We start from the raw sequence: 20,655 nt of genomic DNA, 5'->3' as shown, positions 1-20,655 counted from the left end.
AAGTCCCTGCCCCGTGGAAATCACCCGACTCACTGTGGGATTCCCACCCCCACAGAGCCCAGAAAGAGAGGTGTCAGCCCCGCTTCCCAGATGGAAAGGGGCAGCCCAGGGAGGCTGTGTTGTGTGAGATCACATGGCGACTGACGGGCAGGCGGGGTGGGACCCAGGTCTGCTGACCCCCAAGTGTGTTCCACTCTTACTCCTAATAAACACTCTGCCCCAAAGGCAGCTGCCTGGTCGCTGGGCCCGGAAGGTCCCCTTTGGTGTGCAGGAAGGGCCACCCTCACCCGCTCCAACTCCCCCGCTCCTTACCCAGTCCCCCCAGAAAAGGAGCCAAAAGGTCTACGTACAGCTCCAAAGCTCACCATTGGCGATCGGCCATAGGCGGCGGCGGCGGCGGCGGCAGCCGCGCTCATCTGGGGTGGGATGTTGTGGAGGCCGGCGTAGGCGCTGGGGCTGGTGAGGGAGCCGTTCATCTCATGGTGGCTCATCATGGCAAAGGGCGCGCCGTAGGAGCTGGTGATGGAGATGGGCGTGCGCAGGGCCGAGGCTGCAAGGAGGCGGGCGTCAGCCGGGAGAGGCCGCCAAGGGGAGTGGGCCCCACGCCTCCATCAAGGGCAAAGCTCAGGCCACCAGGCTGCCTCTCCGCCCAGTAGCAATCCTTCCTGTGTTCTAAAGCTGCCTACTCCAGGGAGTCCTCCTGGACTGGACCCACCTACCAGAGAACTCCATCTTCACAGCCGAAGAAGGTTCGAGCTGAGAGATGTGACCACCGCTTTTTATGGAGCAGGACTCGGAGGCCCAGAGGAGGGGGTTGTTCAGAGCCTCACAGAACTAACAGCAGAGGCAGACAGATCATTGGTGTCCTGATCTGTCTGAAGCTCCTTCCACACACCTAGTGCACAGTGGCTCCAGTAAGCCCTGACATCGGTGTTGATGCAGCAGGCACTCACCTCCTTCTCAAACCTGACCAAGTCACCCAGAGATGGGCCCTGGGAGAGCCCTGACTCTGACCCCCCTCCCCGGCCCCCATCTGTGAGGCTCCAGCCCTGGCCTGGGGCAGACCCCCTCCCCTCAAACATGGTCAGCCCAGCCCCATGGTGCCTACCCATTATACCTATCGGGTCCATGCCTGGAGGTTTGCCCGGCATCGACCGGAGTCCCGGGGTCGTGCTGGTGCCCGGAGTTGGGGCATCGTTCCTTGGGGTTGGTGTGTTGGACTTGAGCCCAGGGGTGGAGGATTTGTCATTCTGAAGAGGGTAGATGCAGAGACCAAGGGAAGCCATGAAGATTCCTTTCTCCCAAGAGCTGGGCACCACATGAAGCCCAGTGCTGGACCCAGCTCTGAATCTTCTGCCCCACAGCTCCTCAATTCTTGCCCAATCTTCTTTGGCAGGGACTGTGGTAATTGTTCCCATTTAACAGATGCAGCAACCAAGGCTTAGAAACGTTAACGAATAATAAGCACAGGGCTCAGCCTGTAAGTGGTAAAGCCAGGATTTGAACGCAGGCCAAGCCCCAATCCGTGTGCTTTCTTTCTACTCCAGCCCTCTGCCTTCCACTTAGCACCACTCCAGATCCAGACCCTTTTCCAGAACGTTTACCCTCTGCCCCCACGTTCCCCACCCTCTCCTAGCCTCTGCGGCGCCAGGGGCCCACCCCACATACATGACCAAGGTCTTTGGTCTTGGAGGAGGGCGTGCTGCTGGAGGAGGCCACCGAGGCGGGGCTGGTGGGAGCGTCCTTCTTCAGGCCACGGGCCTTGTCCAGCCCGTTTTCAGGAGGAGAGTGTGCCGGGCTGACCCGGGGCGTCGCTGGGTCCTAAAAACACAAGTGATATGGGGATGTGCTAAGCAGCGACGAGCCTGGAGTCTCCTCTGCTCTGGGGACGGGAAGGGAGTGGGCACGGGGCACGGGAAAAGAGCCTGGTCTCAAGTGGGGACAACGAGTTTTTAATGACCTAGTCTGACCCCTTCATCCCACAGATGGGGAGACTGAGGCCTGGGTGGGTGGAGGTGACCTGCCCAAGATCAAATACAAGTTCAGGACTCCAAGCTGGCCAGCTGGGCCTCGGCCCTGGGTAGATCCTTTCCAGCTCCCCCTCCCTCGCTAAGGCTGACCCAGGGGGCTCACAACCCCAAGATCCCAGGGGTGGTGGGGAGAACAGAGCTGACCTGGAGGACCATGGGGACTGGGAGCCAGCCCTCCCCCGGGATCTTCAGGGGCCTCTCTCTGGAGACCCATCCTAGGAACCCAGCAGTGTGCACCAATGCCCAGCCACCAGGCAGCCAAGCCCTGCCCTCCTCCTCCTGCCCAGCTGGATGCTCCAACCCCAAAGGCCTCGTCACCCAGCTGGGGCTGCTGGTAACGGTGCAACAGCTGAGACACGACAGCTCCCACCCAGGACAGGAGCAATCGCCAACCACCCTGCACAGGGACAGCTGCCCTGCGATCTGGGCCGGCCCTTACCTCATTGGAAACGTCCACCACCAGATCATCACTCTTGTCCCCGTCACTGTCCTGCACAGAGAGGGAAGCCAGTGAGAGGCCACGCCCACCCCAGACTGAGCCCAGACCACGCCCCTGCTTCCACCAGCCAGCATGTGAACCCCAGCCAAACCCCAAAGTCCACGCTCTCCCCACTCAGCCCCGCCAGAGCTGACCTCTTCTCCTTGCTGTTTGCTAGCCCAGCCCCCAGCCCCAGGGTCACTCTGCTCCCCCGCCCACAGGCAGCCTCGCCAACACCTGCCCAGTTGTAATATTTCTAAGCCTGCTTTAACGTGTCGCTCTGGAGCCAGACACCTCTCTCCAGCTGGCCTGATATCCACCACCATTTGCAAGTGAGCGCGCTGGTCTCGTTCCATCGTTCCCATCACTGTGTGGGAGGGGTGATTAGCCTTGTCTCCCAGAAACGCAGCTGAGGCTTTGGCTGTGCAACGTGTCCGAAGGCCCAGAACAGCCAAGTGGCTGAACACGGAGGCCTGGGCCCAAGGGCACCGGGTCCCACACCGCATCGCCCCCTGCCCTCTGCCCCAGCTCTCAGCCCTGCTCGGCCTGGCACAGAGCAGACACCATGACCACCTGTAGGGTCGACGTGTGGGGATGCCAGGGACGGCCCCCAGAGCAGACCGGAGGTTCTGAGGGGGCCGCGATGGCAGCAGGGGGTTGTTGGCCCATCGGGCGAGGTGCCCCTAGCTCTCCCCAGGCCCCACGGAGGCCGGGATGACTTCCCTGTCCGCTGCCTCCTGGCCGTGGTCCACAGGCTCACAGGACATCGGTCTGTGGACGCTTCCCCTGCCCGGGCCACCTGCCCTCCTCGGTGGGGCAGCGTCTCCTGCCCCCACCTCTTCCTGACTCTCCCACGACTCAGGCCCAGTGGGGTCTCCCCCAGCCCACCCCACCCAATCCAAACCCTGGCGGAACCCGCCGCGCTCTCAAGACGTACGTATCGGCTCAAACTGTCCTTCTCCTCCGCTTTCCGCTTCTTGGCTTCCATGCTGTAGTCTGCGGAGCCTCGGTGCTTCTCACTGGCCCGGAGGCTTTCCGAGGGCGACACCGAGTTATTCTGGAAGCAAGGAGGAGAGTTAGTACGAACATTTCATGCACATGTTGACATAGCTAAGTGACTCAGAAGGTCAGCTGAGGTGCCGCGTGTGTCCTGCAGGTCTCAGCTCCATCGGAGGTTCCCCAGGGACGCCTTCCCAACTCCCCAGACTCGGGTCCCCTGGGAGTGACCCCGGGAGCACGACAATTCTCTTTTGTAGCTGCTATTAAATAATTAACCCAGCACGGGCCGTTTGCCTCTAGCCTATGAGACTGTATGCCTCATGAGGGCGGGGGTCATGCCTGTGTCCTCCACCGCCCATCTGTGCCTGCCACATATATTTGCTCAAAGAATGGATAAGCTGAATCTGCGCTGGGTCTTGAAAGATGGATGTGAGCCGACAAACTGGGGCCAAGCGCAATACTTCATCTGCTGAACCAGACTGGAGCAGGGAGACTGGTCGGGACGGGGATCGCTGGGGGGCCGACGGGCCTCCTAAGTGTAGGTGGGCAAGGGGGCATTTTGTGCGAACACCCTACAACTACAGCATTGCCTTCTACAACTTTAGAGAAACGCCAGGGTTATAAAGAAACAGAAAATGCAATGTCATGAAGTCTTTCCCCTCTTAAGACAGGAAAAGGTATAGAGGACAAGTAGACTCCCCTGCTTTGTAATGACGGGAAAGGAGGGGCCCCAAGACAATGGGCAACGTGCCCAAGGTTCCCCAGCAGCAGGCAACATGAAGGAAACCCAAGTTTTTCAGGCCTGGAAGAGACTTACCAAGTTCTCCCTTCAACTACAAAGCAAGTGAGGACAAGAAGAGTTTGGAATTTCAGGCCTGGGAAGAGAGAAGGTGGGCCAACAGGCGAGGCAGGAGAAGCACCCGCCAGAGGGCCCGGGGACAGAGCGGTGCTGGAAGGGGAGAGCTGCCCACAGAGGAGGACCCTGGCTGGTGGTGTGATGGGTAACCAGGAATGGCAGGCATCACGTGGCCACCAGCACCGGGCTGGGAGCAGGGAGGGAGGAGCTACGGGCAGGGGTACCTGCCAGCAAACCTCTGTGCCAAGAGAAAACTATCACAACCCCCTCTGGCGGGCTGCCGAGGTTTGCCCCTTCCTAAGAGACCATGCGACACCGTCCCTGCTTCGCTCAGCACCCTCTTCAGGGCACCTGCCCTGGATCAGGCCTGGGGCTGGATGCCAGGTGTGGAGGAAAGAACAAGACACAGTCCCTGCCCTCCAGGAGCTCACAGTCCAGCTGGAGGGAAGGCAAATTCCACTTCATCCCCCATCCCCATCCCCAGGGGTGTGTGACGAGGCCACGCGGGGACCCAGAGGGACGTCTGCTCAGAGGAGAAGGGCATCGAGAGGCAGGTGGAAAGTCTCCCCCACCTCCCCAGAGGCCGGGGACGGTGTTCTGGGGGGGTGGGGTGGGAGTGGTGCGGGAACCAGCCGCCGAACTTTATTTCCTCCCCTAAGCCGGTTCTGGGCAGCCCTTCCCTGCCAAGCTTCTGCCTGAAGCGAATTAAAATGGCAGAGTTATCAAGCCTTGAAGAAAATATGGAGGTTATAATGGAAGTGCAGCTCAACCTTCCCCGCAGCCGGGCAGGCGCGGCGGCGATACACGCACAGCCGTGATTCAATTAGCCGCGGCGAGCGCCGGCAGAAAAATCGCCGTCATTTCATTTCAGCTCCTCTGACGGTGGCCACCCCGTGCTAAGCAGAAGCGCTCCCAGCCCCTCTGCTCTCGGGTGGGCAGGCGGGGAGGAAAGGGGGGCGCGCGGCTGCTCGTGTTTCTCCCCGCGACCAGGGCCACGGCTCAGAGAACAGCAGGCTCTTTCTTCTCCCGCAGTCAGGCTGAAAACCCTCGCTGCTACCGGAGGAGAGTCCTGTCAGGCGTTTAGCGGCATCGATCCAGCCCGCCTCTGGCTGGCAGGCGGCCAAAAAACTAAGTATTTTTTATTGCTTCGGCTAGGCAAGGAAATATGAATGAAGCTCCCTCTAATTGGACTCCAGACTAACCCCTCTGGGACAGCTTCCAGCCCATCCAGCCGGCCCCCCTCCCACTCCGACACGGCCCTGTCTTTCCTGCCGGGGCCTCATCTGTTGACAACCTGGTTTCCAAAGGGCTGATTACGTTTGTCTACACTCCCTCCAACACCGTGGCCGCATGCACACATGTGAGCCCTGACTGCCTCTCCCCGGGACGCCCCCACACCCCTTCCCGGCCCAGGACGGCGTCCCGATTCATTTCCACGGAATTCTCCAGTGGCCCAAGGATGGCCCCTCTGCCCTGAGTCTGGATGTCGGTGAGCACTGTGGAGCGAAGAGCCCAGCTCTGAGGGGTTCCCCATGGGTTCCTTTTAGCAGAAAGCGTTCACAGACGGGGGCACAAAGTCAGAGCCAAGAGCGACGAGAATGAGCGTGAGGATGTGTGAAGGCAGCGAAGGGGCCGAGCACCCACTTCTCTCTGCGGCAGGTCCCTGTTAAGCAGGTAAGCTCCGGGATCCTGGGTCCTCTTCTGAGCAGGGGGTCTTCCTAGCTAAGCGGAGAGGCTGGCTGGGCAGGAATATTGCCATGTTACAGACAGAGAAACTGAGGCTCAGAGAGGCCAAGAGGACTACCCAACGTCCCATGAATCTGGGACCAGACTGAGCCTTGAGGTGTCCAGCCCAGCCCTCCAACAAGGCCACCTACTGGCATCAACACTAAAGCAATCAAAATGGATTTACAGTTTCAGCTGTTCCTTTCTTACGCACCTAGCCATTCCTGGGCCCGAATGACCTGGATTTCTGAGCACACAGGCAAGTCGAGAGGGGACGTGAGCACTGCTGCTAACGGGAGGTTTTAAGTCAGCCCGGGGAGAGGGCTGGGAAGGGGAGGTGGGTCGGGATGGAGGAGCCGCCCAGGGAAGCTGCTGTCTAGATGGTTAGTTAACTGCCTGACCTTCCAAGTCCTACTTAACACGAGGTAATAACCAAAGCCATCCTAACAGATTAGATGGCCCCAGATACAAGGACGGCGATGAGGAATAAAATAGCTGTGTTAATTGCTGGAGGATTTTTTTAATCCAGACTCCACTGTGCTTATTCAGAAGGCTTATTCACTTGAAACAGAACCTCTGAGCCTCAGTGTGATCAGAAAGATTTACAACAAATCTCAGAGCTGACAGACACGCAGGCAGCCTGCCCTTAATGCTCGCTTGCTAGCACTTTCTCAAACCAAGTTAAAGCCTAGGACAGGGAGAAACCTCAGGTGTTGGGAGGAAATGAGGAGGATATAGGATCATACAGGGGTCAGCCAATCTGGGGGGCAGGGAGGCACTCCAGCCCCAAACGAGGGGGGGGACACCAGGGTCCCGAGCTCTGGGTTCAGCCCTGTGACTCCACAACCCCCCTTGGAGGGCCCAGGGCTGGCTGGCTGACCTCTCCAGTAATCACCTCTCATATAAAAGGTCTCATATAAAAGGCGGTTGGTTAGAGCTCACTTAGCCCAGCTCTTCATTTGACAAATGATGGCCCTGAAGCCTGGAGAGATGAAGGCTTCCCCAAGTGCAGGTCACTCAACAGGGGACAACAGCTCCTCTTTCACGACAACACCCTCCTCCCAGGAGCCCACACAGGGTTAGGGCTGACCCTCCCCCCATCCCGGCACCCAAACACCCCCCCAACAGGTTCCAGAGTGCTGGCACTTACCGTGCTGGATTCTCTCTCTTTGGGGACAGAAGGCCAGGACAGGAGGAGGGTCAGGTCCCCCAAGAGAAAGAAACAAAAAAGAAAGCAAGGTCAGTATCGTCCAGTTGGCTTTTATGCTTTGCTAGTTCACGGGTTTTAAAACGGGCAGCGGCCTGGCTTTCTGAGTCACCGCGGGTCAGCCAAGGTAGGGCCATTAGGTGACGTCTCTCAGTTTGGAAATTAACCGCCCCAATTCCAATACTTCACCCGGCCACCAGGCCCCGGTGGGGCAGCGGGGGGGATCTGTGGCCTAGCTCTCCCTGACATGCCGAGAAGGGCACCAAGATTACTGGTCAGCAGTTTTTAAAGCCGTAAACTTGGGAAGGATCATGCTATGCAAAATATCCATAGGATCTGGGAGTTGAGAACATTGTTGTTTTTTTGTTTTTTTTTAAAAAAAAAGGAATGATCGGAGTGGTATTTTGGTGGTGGTGTTTTTTAATTAACACTCTTCTCTGTTTCTTTACCAAGACGCCCCTGGAAGCTGAGGCCTCTGATTATTTGCCCAGCCAAGCACTAGCTCCCTGATCCTCCTGTCTGTTGTGGGGAGGCCCTCTTCCTCTGCCAGGAGGACCATCCTACTGCAGGGGCAAAAGAATTTAAGTCTCTGGTTCCCACGACCTGCTACTACCGCCCCATGGCCCCAGCCCAGGCAGGATGGTAACACTCCAAGCCCCCTGTGCCCAGGGCCGGCTCATAAGGCAATTGGCCATGTGCCCCAGTAAATATCTAAGGGCAAATCAAACCATCACGTGGTGCACCTTAAACAGGATAGTATGTGTCGCTTATTATCTCAATAAAGCTAGAAAAATAATATCTAAGGGCAGACCACACAAGGTGACAATCTTTGCAAAGGGTCTGCTAGGAAGCCAGGCCCTCTCCTTTCCCGATCAAACTAGGCCCTCCCAAGGCCCTTCTCGGTGCAGCTTCAGGGGTCTTCGCGGGACAGGCTGGGTTAAGGGTAGAGGACGTTCTCATTCCCAGTCTTCCCAATCATCTCCCTGCAGCAGTGTCACCACCACCTCTACTTAAAGACAGTCTCCTAATGAGTCTTTACTTGAGCGCCAACTGGGTATCTTTTCCGAAGAACGTGGTCTCTGTCCTCAGAGGACTAATGATCCTGGTGAGGACAAAACACTTTCCAGGGTAGGAAACAGAAGAACGGTAACAAAGGGCTCTGTCTTGGGACCCCAACTCTTGAACTCTTATGGGAATTTGAAAAGAGACCCTCAGCTTGGCCAGGGGTGGGACTGGGGCTGGCCCTTGGAGGGTGGACAGGGTGTGGCTAGGAAGATGGGAAGGTATTCCAGGAAGAAAGGACAAGATGTCTTCCAGGGCAAAGAAGAGCAGGTATACATCAGGGATTGGGGGGTGGCCTGGGGGATGGGGCTCCGGTTTCCGTGTACCAGGAACGTAATAGATGGCTCCGAGCCTTTTGCTAACTCCTGGTCCTCGGGTGACAGCATTTGCTGTGTCTGTTCACACAGGGGCCTCCAAAACCTCTGCCCCCAGCCCTGCCCTCTGCCCCCGCCCCTGGCCGCACCTCTGTGGTCCAGCTCATGGTGATTCTTCTCGTCCTTCACCGACAGGTGGGCCTGGCTGCCCAGGGCACCAAGCGCCAGCAGCCCTGAGCTGCTCCCCGTCACTGGGGGGATCCCTGGAGGCTGGAGGCCTGACGGGTGGGGTGGCAGCTGCACCGGGGGGCCGTGCGTGGCGTGGGAGAGGTGCTGCGCCTGGAGCTGCTGTTGCTGCAATGAAGTTGGTGGTGAGTGCGGCTGAGCGGGGAGGGCCGGGGAGGCCCGGGCCAGCCCTCTTGCTCCTCCAGGAAGTGCCGGGGGAACATGCCCCCCAAACCTCTGCCCCCTGCTCAGGCCACACATGCTGTCAAGCTGGAGGAAGTCTGGTAATGGACCGCAATTGAGACACAAGATTTATGATGGCAAACACTCCATCTCCTCTCCAACCCCAGTCTCAGGACAGAACTTCTCAATGCATGTTTCCAAGCCCAAGATAAATACAGCATGCATTTAAAAGCCAGTCATCGGGGTTCCCTCTCCGTTGAGGGCGATCCACTTTTAAGCTCCTAGTGGTCAGTTTTGCTCATGCTTACATGCCTGCAAACGTCAGCAGCCAGCGTTTCCCACCCTGAGCCCGTACCCTGGGGAAGACACCCTAATTCTGAGGAACTCCACGCCTGTCTTACAAAGCGGGGGCAGGACACAGCAGAGGAGTCCCGAGATCAAGAGGAGTTTGGGGCCAGTGGAATGACAGCCAACGTCACCGGACATCACAGTGGAGAACAGGGTACCAGGAAGAGTGGGGGCTTTGGAATCAAGACAGACCAGGATTCAAATCCCAGCTCTGGCGCTTACTAGCTGGGTGACCTCAGGCAGGTTACTCACTAAGTGATCTCATAACAATAGCTTAACGTTTCCCAGGGGCCTTTCCATGGCTCCCTCCCCTTCCAAAATCTAGTCGTGCATTAAGTCATTTATTATCAATAGCAAGGATAACGATCCCTAATTAAGGATTCCGATCAGCACTAGCCTCAGAGTCTTCTTTTCCCCCTTCCCCTTGTGCTCCCCCAGCAGCCAAGACAAAGCGCCCTTTATCATTCCCAAGATCGCGTCAAGAACCTTGGGCACTGTGGCGCAAGCTACACCACGGCTGAACATTTCATAGGGACTGAAATATTTCTTAGGAATGGCTGGCCCTTGGGTACACGTCCATCTTTCTTCTCAACGAGCACAACACGAGGGAACAGAAATTCACTGAACGCCTGAATCAGTGCCTGGGCCCTTTCCAAATATTTTCTCTGACCCTTCCAACTACCTGGCGGAAGGGTTCTGCCCATTTTACAGATGGCAAACTGGCACTTAGGGGCTGGAGTGGGCAGCCAGTAACCAGCCAAGTCTCACCACCAGCGTGGTATCTGGACTCAAATCTGTCAACCACCGACGTCGGCCAAAGAATGTTCCTAAAGAGACCCTCCTCCCCAAAGCAAGAAGAGTTGGTGGGGGTGACAAAGAGCCAAGACGTGACAAGCTCACCTGTCAGTGTGAACCGTGGCTCTCAGGCCACTGATGAACAGACAACAAAACACAATGAAGGCCCACAGCTCTGGACAGACGTGAGGCTCCAAGAGGCAATGAGTGTGTTTGAGGTCAGGGATTAAGAGCCCCACTCTTCCCCAACTAAGCCGCCAACCGCCAACCTGGTGCACCCCCAAATTAATGGCACCCCCAGTCACACCACACTCCTGGCCCCAGAGAGCTCATTTCTCAGTTTGGGGAAAAGGCTGGGACCCGCGGCCATTGCTCCAGACCTAGGACGTCCCTTGGTGGGCAGTTTACGGAAGCTGCCGGTGGGCACTGGTCCAGGTGGCAGCCTGACCCCAGGTCTGCCTCGAGACGCCAGAGCAGAAACGAAGCCGAAGGGCCCCCTGGAAGCCCTCCCCACCATCTGGGTCAGAACAGGTTCCTCCCTTCTGAGAGTTATGACAGCTCAGACTCCGGAGCCAGACAGACTAAGAAAGATGTCCCACTCTTATCTTTTATCAGTTATAAGACCTTAGACAACAGTGCACCTCTCTCAGCCTCAGTTTCCTCATCCGCAAAGTGGGGATCAGAATGCAGCCCATCTCTTCAGGTTGTACAAGGACCACGTGCGTTACTACATGTGAAGGCAAAGTAGGTGTTCAACAAACATTAGCAAAAACCATGAGTGGACCACAAATAGAAGTGCACCTTTCATCCTTCTCTGATCTTGGCAACTCGTGAGCTCCAGGAAGAAGGGGCCTTGTTTTATCCATCCCAGCACCTCGAGTGGGGCCTGGCATGTTTGCCCAATACACATCTGCTGGGTGAATAAATGAAAATGTTGGAAAAGGGTTTACACAGAGAGGCTGGGAAGTAACTCAGCAGAGTGGCTCTGTCCAAAAGCCATCCACCTTCCCAGATCCAAGCCTCCTCTTGGTTGGGACAAGGAGCATCAGTGGCGCATCCTGCTTCCCAAAACATGAACCAGTGAACCAGCATCAGAAACTTGGAACAAAGGCTGTAGTTGCAGTGGCTGTTTGGAAGACAGTGGCTTTCAAAGCTGCTGAGCTTCCCAGATGGGGAGGTTGGTTTTCAGCCGTGGCCCGTCAAGCAGGAGTGTCTCTTCTTTGCAACAGAGGAAAGGCAGCTTCCACGTACTTCTCAGCTTCAAATACAAGAGCACCCCCTGCACAGCCAAAAATTCCCCTGAGGTCTGCTCTGGGTGGTTGGAAGGCATAGTCGGGAGCGGCCCAGCAGGCTCCAGGAAGCAGGGACCGAGAGCCGACCTCCTCCCGGGCTTCTCTCCTGGGGCGAGGACAGATGCCAGGGCTTGTCGGGCCAAGGGTCTGCTAACAACAGTCCTGGTCGTGATAAAGAGTGAGATAAAGTCTTTGCCGCAGCGGGGCAGGGGCAGCCGGCTGGCAGTGATCCACCCGTCTCTCCGTCCCCGTGTCGCAGGCAGGGCACAGCCATCCTCAGGCTGCGTTTCTAACCCTGTGACATATCTATGACTTCAGAGGACGATGTGCAGAAACACAGTGACATCCGAGTGGGAGGGTGACAGCGTTTTCAACTGGGGACAAATGGGATCAAGTCCACCGTCCGAGGAGGGTACTGGGCTCACCACTCTGCAGCAGCCTGTCCCTGGCTTCCACCATTCCCTCCAAGACCAGGATTTCTCCTATTTTATATTCCAATATAAAATAGGACAGGAAGTCAACAACCCACCCCCCAACCCCAAAAGAGGGGTGAGGCGTCGGGAAGCAGGCCCCCCTCGTGAGCACGCCCTCCTCCCACCTTTAACATTTCATGCTGGAACAGCAACCTGTCAAAGAACATGTCCCGTGGGGCAGACGTGTGTCCCTGTCCTCACGTGTGCCAAATGCCCAGGTTCCGGGCTCCGAAGGTATGGCCACTTACATGGGAGGCTGTCAGGGAGGCCCGCACTGGCCGAGTCTGTGTAACTGGATTATGCACATCACGCTTCATGCCTCTGCTACCTGATTTAATGCTTCGCTTCTCAGGTTCATGATTTGGGTTAAACCTAGTGAAGTTGTCTAAGCATTTCCAGGGCTGAGACCCACCAAGGACACCCAGACAGAGTCCTAACTGCATAAGATGCAGACGCCCTGCCCTCCCAGGAGAGGGGGAGCAGCCCCGGCCTCTACTTCCTGCCCACGGAGGTGGCCCCCCAGCTCCAGGCTGAATTGTGCCTTCATGCTCTGTTATAGTTTGGAGAGCTCACAACAACCCCGTTATCCCCATTTCAGAGACGGGAACAGGCTCAGGGGGAGGTGAAGGAACTCTACTAAGCCAAAGTAACCAGAGCCAGGACGCAAACCCAGCATGACTTCTCTCTACCACGGCCCCCTGGCTGAGAGAAACAGATGCGTTCATTCTAAGGCACACTCTCTGCACCATCCTTCTCCCAGTCAACTGAACCCAGGTCATCAGCATCCTGGGGAATGCGAGAACCTCAGGACTGGCTTCAAAATACCCAGTGTAGTTTGTAACAAGCTAAAACCTCCCCCCTTCCTCACCCCGCTCACCCAATTAATAAAAAAAAAAAAATAAGCACCAACAAGGACCTACTGTACAGCACAGGGAACTCTGCTCAATATTCTGTAATAACCTAAATGGGAAAAGAATTTTAAAAAGAACGGATACATGTATATGTACAACTGAATCACTGCGCTGTATGCCTGAAATTAACACAACGTTGTTAATCAACTATACTCCAGTATAAAATAAAAAATGAAAAAAAAAGTAATCAAGCCAACACTTATATCTTCCACTAACAATTTCCAAGGGAATGCAGGCCAAATTGTCAGTGGGGCCAGTGAGGTACATGCCCCTCCTCCTGCCAGGTTCAGTGACCCTGGACTAGCACGGAGCAAAGTAATACATGAGTTCTGAAAATGGTGGGTAACATCAGCTCACAGGGTCTTTAATCTGCTTGGGGAGGCCGTGTGCAAGCTGCTGACCAAGGGACATTATTTCACCCCTCATGCTCAGGAATCTTTTGACCCTCGAATGATCCCCCAATAACTTGGATCCAGGAAAAAAGGGTGTGTAACAGGTCTGCAGTAATTGGGTCCTGGCAACCCCGGCGAACAGACACACACCTTCAGGCCTGCCTTCCCCAGACCGTCACTTGAATTCCCAATGGCCCTATGTGTGGTGGGCGGACTGGGCCAGCAAGCCTGGGCTTCCGTCAGCCCCTCTCTCCTCTGTACCCTCTCCCCTCACACCAAGCTGACGCTGGATTCTGGCCTCTCTCACCTGGAGGGGAGGCCCTGGAAATACTCTAATTCATGCGATAAACACACACCACTAGCTGCAGGTATGCCCACGCCAGATGTGTCTACCTGACCTCTCATCTCTCTCTGAAATGAGCCAAGGTGTGAACCCAGAATCCTTCCACCCCACGCCCAAGGGAGCCCCAGATGACTGACTGAAGAGGGCACGTCAAAGGAAACTTGCCCAGCCCTTCCCCATCTTTTCACAAATGGGGAAAACAGGCCAGAGGAATGAAGTGACTTGCCCAAAGCGCCCCCAACTCCCAGACCAGGGGGCTAGGCTACTTCTCCCCCAAGAGGGGCAAATCGGACAGTACCACGTGGGTAGCCACAAGGCTTCTGGGCCCTTCCCTTCACCGCCCTTTCCTGCTGGGGCAGGACTCCTGCCCTTTGGCCATCAGCCCTCCCGGCCCCCTGCCACCCTCCTCCCATCACTCTCCCGAGTCAGCCCGGCCGCAAGCCCGCTGTCCCTCTCCTTCTTCCTTCACAGGATGCCCCGGCTCAGCGAGCCATCCTCAGCCGTCCGTAATTCCTGCCTTGTGAGGCTCTGTCAGGAGCAGTGATTAGATGGCTGCCTTCTTAATGACAGGGAGATGGCCGCATTCACTCAGAGCCGGAGAAGCAATTACCTCGAAAATGGGGGTCACAGGCCCCACTCGTTGGCTTTAATTGAATTCCAATATCTGCCTCGAGCTGCCTTGACCTAACGTGTAGCTTCCTAAATACTCCTTGAAGGAAGTGGAGCTAATCCAAGCAGCGCTTCTTCCCCCAATTCCACTCTTTTCTTAGAACTTAAAAAAAAAAAATTTTCATAAGAGGATTTTAATTCCAAAGCGGGGGGAGGGGTGGAGTCAGTGGGGGAGAAGGGACTCCACTGTGGCCACGGAGGGATGGGAAGGCTGGGCCCGGAAAGCACATAGGGACGAGGAGCTGAGAGAGGAGAAATATCAGAGAATGCACTTCCCACCCCAAGCCCTCATCTGCCACTCTCAGCAAAGCCACCACGCTGTGAACTGGCCACTGAGGAGGACACAGGCGCCACAGCAGGGCTGGACTGGACGGGAGGAAGTGGGGAGAAGAGCCCTAAGCCGAAAGCCAGCCCGGGGCCTCTGGCCTGGCCTTGCTCCTGAACCGTGTCAGACCGTCTGTGAATCACTCCCCGTCTGTAAAGCAAGGGCATTGGCTGGATCAGTGGTTCTCCACCACGGGCCATTTCACGCACTACCCCTGCCCCCTGCCGGGACATCTGGCAATGTCTGGAGATGTTTTGGGGTGTCACAACCGTGTGTGGGAGGGTGCCACTGGCATCCAGCGGGTGGAGGCCAGGGCTGCTGTTGAACACCCTACTGTGCATTCCCACAAAGTATCTGGCCTCAAAGTTCACGAGTCTTGAGGCTGAAGAACCCTGGGCTAAGATGGTTTCCAAGGAGACTTCAAACTTGACCATATTATGATTTCCCTGCTGGGGGCTCTGCCTCCCAAGCTCACTGGCTAAAAGCAGTGACCAGTCACTCCTGTTCCCCTTTCTGGCCTCCTCTCTGCTCCTCCCCCCTCAACATTGTCAGGATTCAAACGAGGCTAATGCTCCCCTGGCCATCCCCCAGAAGCACTCAGAAGCTGCCAGGGGACTCAGACCAGAAGGACAGAACCCTGTAACCATCACGGGTCCCAATAATGTGTTGGAGGATCAGGATCCACCAGCATCACTCTGTCACTCCAAGCCCACCCTCCCGGCATTCCTGGCCCAAAGAGATGAGCCAGTCCACCCCCCTCCTGTTAACAGATGCAGAAACTAAGGCCCGAGGAAGAGATGGGACTGCCTGAGGTCACATGGGGAAGAGGCTTAACTAGAACACAAGTCTCCAGGTTTCTGCCCCAGAATGAAGAGCCCAGAGTCATCATTCATCCCACCAAACAGAACATTCTAGGCCTTCAGTTCCACCCTGAAATGACGACCGTACTTAAGAACAAGAGGAGGAATGAGGACCAATCAGAGGGCTAGAGGAACCTCAGCCAACCAGTCCACTGCTTCCCAAGCCTGACTACCCTGCCGAATGATCTAGAAAACTTCAAAAACACAGACTTCCAGTTCCACCCCAAACCTACGGAAAAGAACTCTGGGGTGAGTGCCCTAGAATTTATTGTTCAGAAGCTCCGTTGGGGACCTGGACTCAGCCATCTGTGGATGGGAAGCAGTGATCTCACCCACCCTGTTCATTTTAGGGACCAAAAGTGGACAGGTGCATCCTGAGGCTAAGAGCCTTGCCCAAAGTCCCCTTAAAAACCCTGTTTCTCCTCAGATGCCTGTCTTAAATATCCTTTAGCAGCCTCATACCAAAGCAGCAAGCAGGAGGAAGATGCTGTGTGAATCCCAGAAAGGCACTGAAGATGTGAGCCAGGTAGGAACACTAAAGGGGAGAGATCTGGCTTCCTCCTTTCACTGAAAGGCCAGACCAGAAGTGGGCCTCACAAAGCACTCTGCATTATCTTTTCCTGTTCCCGGGTGAGACGGGACTTCTAGAACATCAGGGAGACCTAGCCAGGAGCCCTGGCTGGACTTGACATGGGCCCACGATGAAGACTCTGCCAGGCAGCTCAGCGCATGGGACAGCAAGGCCCAGACCCAAATGCCACAGCACGTTTCACATCACGGTACAGCAGAGACAGTTCTGATCCCAGGTGGCCAAAGAAGGGTAGACCTTTGCCAGTGAGGGGACAGGCCCCTGGGGAGGTGGGAGAAATCAGGTTGGCCTCCAAGATGATCCCAGAGTCCACCCCCAACCCCCAATGCTGGAGACACCGAAAGCCGGGAAAGGATGGGGCTGATGAATTTCGAGGTGGATCGGGGTGTGTCGGGCACCCCTTTAACTTGGGGAGTGAGAGGCAACCGGGGAGCCACAGCGGGGAGATCTCTAGGTGGGTCCAAGCCCATGAGATGCTGGGAGAGGCCGGAGCCCTGGGGCTGCCATTCTTTGAGGCCAGCTAAGGTCAGGGTCCATCTCTGGTTATGGTAAACGAGAGGAAGAAAAGGGCTATACACACGGTGAGAGGCAGATTGGGGAGTCCACGTACCCCGATGATGGCGTTCAGCTCCGTCATGGTGACCTGCTTCGCTCGCTCCACCGCCTGCGCCACCTGCTGCTGGTGCTGGAGGGACCGGGTGTGGGTTAGAGGCGGCCGCCTTCCCCGACCGACCGTGGAGGCACGGGGGCAGGGGACAGGCGGTGAAACAGGAGGCAGAGGAGGTCCACTGACCAAAGCGGGACACAGGGAGGACAGGAGACCCTTTAAACCCTTCTCAACAGGTGCCTATTACTTCTGTAATCCACACTTCCCAGAGTTTTAAGTTAAAATATAAAAGAGCCAAAAGAGGACTATTTGTCGACCGTCTCCCTCTGCCTCGCAGACAAAAAAACTTCCTTCCAGGCATTTGAGACAAAAAAACTTCCTTCCAGGGGCTTCCCTGGTGGCGCAGTGGTTGAGAGTCCGCCTGCCGATGCAGGGGACACGGGTTCGTGCCCCGGTCCGGGAGGATCCCACATGCCGCGGAGCGGCTGGGCCCGTGAGCCGTGGCCGCTGGGCCTGCGCGTCCGGAGCCTGTGCTCCGCAATGGGAGAGGCCACAACAGTGAGAGGCCCGCGTACCGCAAAAAAACAAAAAAACAAAAAAACTTCCTTCCAGGCATAAAGCCCCAAACTAATATCCAGGCTGGATATTAGAAGATGCTACTGAATGATTATTCATTTTCAAAATGTGGTGACAATAGTGCAGTCACATAGGAGGGTGTCCTGTTGTTAGAAGAGGCAGCTGGAACAGTGAGTGCTGTGAGTTGTCAGGATGTTTGCAACTTACACCCAAAGGGTTCAGAGGAAAAGTACTTGTATCTACAGATACTCAACCTGTATCTATCTAAATAGAAAACAAACAACAAAAAAAAATGGCACAACGTTGTAAGCTAGGAATTGGGTGATAATGTGTCGATGTAGCTTCATCAGTTACTCTGGTGTGGGATGTTGATGGTGGGGAAGGCTCGGGGACATCTCTGTACCTTCCACTCAGTTTTGCTGTGAACCTCAAACTATAAAAAATAGAGTCTATTTAAAATAAAAATTTTTTTTTTAGTGCATTCATTCCCTTCAGCCTTGAGGTGAAACCCGCTTCGTAGGCAGCTGCCTCCCCTAATGGGTTGCAAGCTCCTAGGACATCACTAGATCCTGTTTTTACATGAATTCAATCATGTATGGGTCACTACTGCGACTCAGAGACCCAAGAATCCCGGAGGGAGCGAGGGTGGTCTAAGCCACTGAGGGGGGAGCCTGGAGGGCAGGCCTGCCCCAGGCTGGAGTGAGCTCTGCTGGATGGAAAGGGGCCCCTCTCGGGCAGCCCACCCATCTGCCCTGCACCACGGGGCCTCCTCGGAGGTGCTTTTCTCCTACTGACCACTGGTCCAGCCCTGCCTCAGGTGGGAGTCTCTTGCAGAAGTGTGCTTAGAAAATGATGTGACTGACTTGGTCATGCCTCTGATGAGGACGCTCTGTCCTGGGGGCCGGAGTTCCCTTTGGGTAAGTGGTTCTCCTTGCAGGGTCTGGCCCTTGGTGCTAACTGGCCAGGCTTCCTTGCTCTTAGATGTCTCCAGGTGTGGAAGCTGGGGCACGGGGAAGCAGAGGCTGGGAATGCTGGTTGGGATGGGGTAGGGGCCGGGGCCGGGGGAGGCACAGCAGTACCCACTGCCCACTGTTAGCCCCGCCACAGGCCAGGACCCTCCTCTCGGGGCTCAGGCAGGGGCAGAGAACAGGTTCCACGGAAGGAGCAAGTGGCCCCTCTGATGTGCCAGAGGAGCTTCTGTAAAGCCCCAGGTTGTCAACTTCAGTCCACGTGAACGGACAGGGGCTGGGGCTCCGGTGAGACCTAGGCAGCCACTGGGCTGCTCTGCAAGAAACGGAGCGTACAGTAAAAGAAGGGCTTACCTCTTGTGACAGGAAAGGCATGATCTGTGCTAAAATCGTGTTCAGTCTCTTCGCAATCTCTGTCTGCAAAGGAAAAGAGACCGTGTGAGGCTCAGGCCAATAAATCAAGTCGCCAAAATGTCAGACGGTGGAAGGACAAGCTCCCCACCAAACCGCAGACCCCCGACGGGCTCCATCCTTCCACCCTCGGTGGGCCTCCTGCCAGGAGGCCTCGCTAAATCCACAGCGTGAAGCAATCCTTTCCAACTCCCTCCAACCGGGCTGCCTACATTTCAGGGAGCTCCAATTTCCTATCAGAGGTGGTCTCTGTGTTTGGTTCAGAGTATCCAGTTCGCCTCCTCTGGATGGAAGCCCTAATCAAAACAACGCAAAACTAAACAAGAACAACCTCCACACCGCCCACTGCGGTGAAACCCATCACAAACAAGAGTGAAATGCAGTGTGGTGAGAAGGAATTGCTATGCCCAGTGGCCCCAAGGGCAACAGTAAGTCAGGCTCTCAGGCTCCCAGACAAATCAGGAGGTGATGGAAGACGCCCGGCTGCATGTGCCAAAGTGTTCCCTGGGGCCAGCCTCACACCCGGCGATATGTGCCTTAAAGGGTCTCCCTCGCTCTCCACTTTTCACTGCTGCCTCTCCCCCACCAGACAGGATCCCTCACCCTTATATGTGCTGCCCAGCCTGAAATCCCACCGTTGACGCTTCCTTTTGGGGGGCATAAAGCACTGCCTTCTCTAAGATGATGCTCAGGATGTAACTGATTGGATCCCTATAGCCCTTCATCTAAGTTGACCACAGAAAGGCAGATCAATTCTCTGCCCCACCGCTAACCCTCCAGAAAAGATCACGTTCAGAAAAACATCAACTGACTTTGCCACCCGTGTTCTATGTGAAACCATCTCAGATGAAGAATGGTTAAAAAAAAAAAAAAGAAAAAGAAAAAAACAGTGGGGCTAAATGGTTAACTGAATCCAGACAGGAAGGCCGAGGACCACTGACAGACAAGTCTCAGAACTGCTTCTCTTATCTCCTTCTGAATCCCAAGGCCACCAGGACTGAGGTCCCGGAGCTGGCTTCAAGGCTCTCATCAGCACATAGCAATCTTTCAGAGACAAAACCATGACAACAGCCTTTAAAAATGTGATCATCTGCATGTCAAACGACTCTGGATGAGAAATCCTTGTGCACTTAAAATAAAAGCAATGTTGTCTGAAGGCTTACAAACAGACCCTGGCCCTCAGGAGAATTCCTGGGGCCAGCACCCCCTCCTCCCCCCAGCCCCCAAAGAGGATGCCCCTGGCTTGTCAAGAGACAGGCCATGGACCAGGAATCTGATGGGCTTTTGTGGTCCCACTTTCTGGGGCTGCTGGCTGCAGTGCACGCTCCAACTCAGACCGCCTGTCCAGGGCATCAGGGGCTCCTGGGTGGGGATCAGAGATCACTGCTCTCTCCTGGAACACTCTAGATTCTCAGGAACAGGGCCAGTCTTGCCTATTGTGGGCATCTGGGGTAAAACAAGTCTTTGGAGCGAAAGACTGTCCCCCATATCCTAGACCAACTGAGTGCCAATAATGGTCCCCATATTTCTAAACTTCCAGGGCGGAGAGGGTAGCTCATCCTGGCTAAGCCCCATGGGACTCACAGCCACATCTGCACATTCGGGGTATATTCCAGCAAGGGCACTGTACAACAGTTTGTCATACAAACTGGGTTTGTTAGCAACAGGGCTATTGACATTTGGGCCAGATAATTCTTTGTTGCATGGGGCTGTTCTGGGCATTGTAGTGTTTTTAGCAGCATCCCTGGCCTCCGCCCACTGGATGCCCTTCATTCATACTGTAAGGAACCTGGGACGATTACTAATTATTGTATAAATTATTAATCTAGGTAAGTGGGAAGAGTTCTACTCCAAAACAAGGTCCTTTCTCACTTATGTTCATTTTTCTTCCCTCAAATTGATTGATAGTGGGCCAGGGGGATAAAATATAAGAGTCAGGGTTGGGCTTCCCTGGTGGTGCAGTGGTTGAGAGTCCGCCTGCCGATGCAGGGGACACAGGTTCGTGCCCCAGTCCGGG

At 55.7% G+C, this 20,655-nt stretch overlaps 1 protein-coding gene across 1 annotated transcript in view; it reads right to left on the bottom strand.

Annotated features, from left to right (window-relative positions):
* Window positions 1-312: 312 nt before the first annotated feature.
* Window positions 313-20,655, bottom strand: part of LOC102986682 (TLE family member 3, transcriptional corepressor) — a gene marked incomplete at its 3' end in the record, with an annotated part of 40,403 nt that continues 20,060 nt past the window's right edge. The window contains exons 5-13 of the mRNA XM_028484973.2: window positions 18,582-18,644; window positions 16,687-16,761; window positions 8,821-9,025; window positions 7,239-7,255; window positions 3,446-3,565; window positions 2,470-2,520; window positions 1,669-1,821; window positions 1,118-1,250; window positions 313-550 (exon numbers count right to left, since the gene is read on the bottom strand). Coding sequence (XP_028340774.1) covers window positions 313-550; window positions 1,118-1,250; window positions 1,669-1,821; window positions 2,470-2,520; window positions 3,446-3,565; window positions 7,239-7,255; window positions 8,821-9,025; window positions 16,687-16,761; window positions 18,582-18,644 — 1,055 coding nt within the window. The remainder of the gene's footprint in view (window positions 551-1,117; window positions 1,251-1,668; window positions 1,822-2,469; window positions 2,521-3,445; window positions 3,566-7,238; window positions 7,256-8,820; window positions 9,026-16,686; window positions 16,762-18,581; window positions 18,645-20,655) is intronic.

The sequence above is a fragment of the Physeter macrocephalus genome, unplaced genomic scaffold (genome assembly GCF_002837175.3).
Source record: "Physeter macrocephalus isolate SW-GA unplaced genomic scaffold, ASM283717v5 random_335, whole genome shotgun sequence".
Lineage (NCBI taxonomy): Eukaryota > Metazoa > Chordata > Mammalia > Artiodactyla > Physeteridae > Physeter > Physeter macrocephalus.
This window is presented reverse-complemented; position numbering and strand designations above follow the sequence as displayed.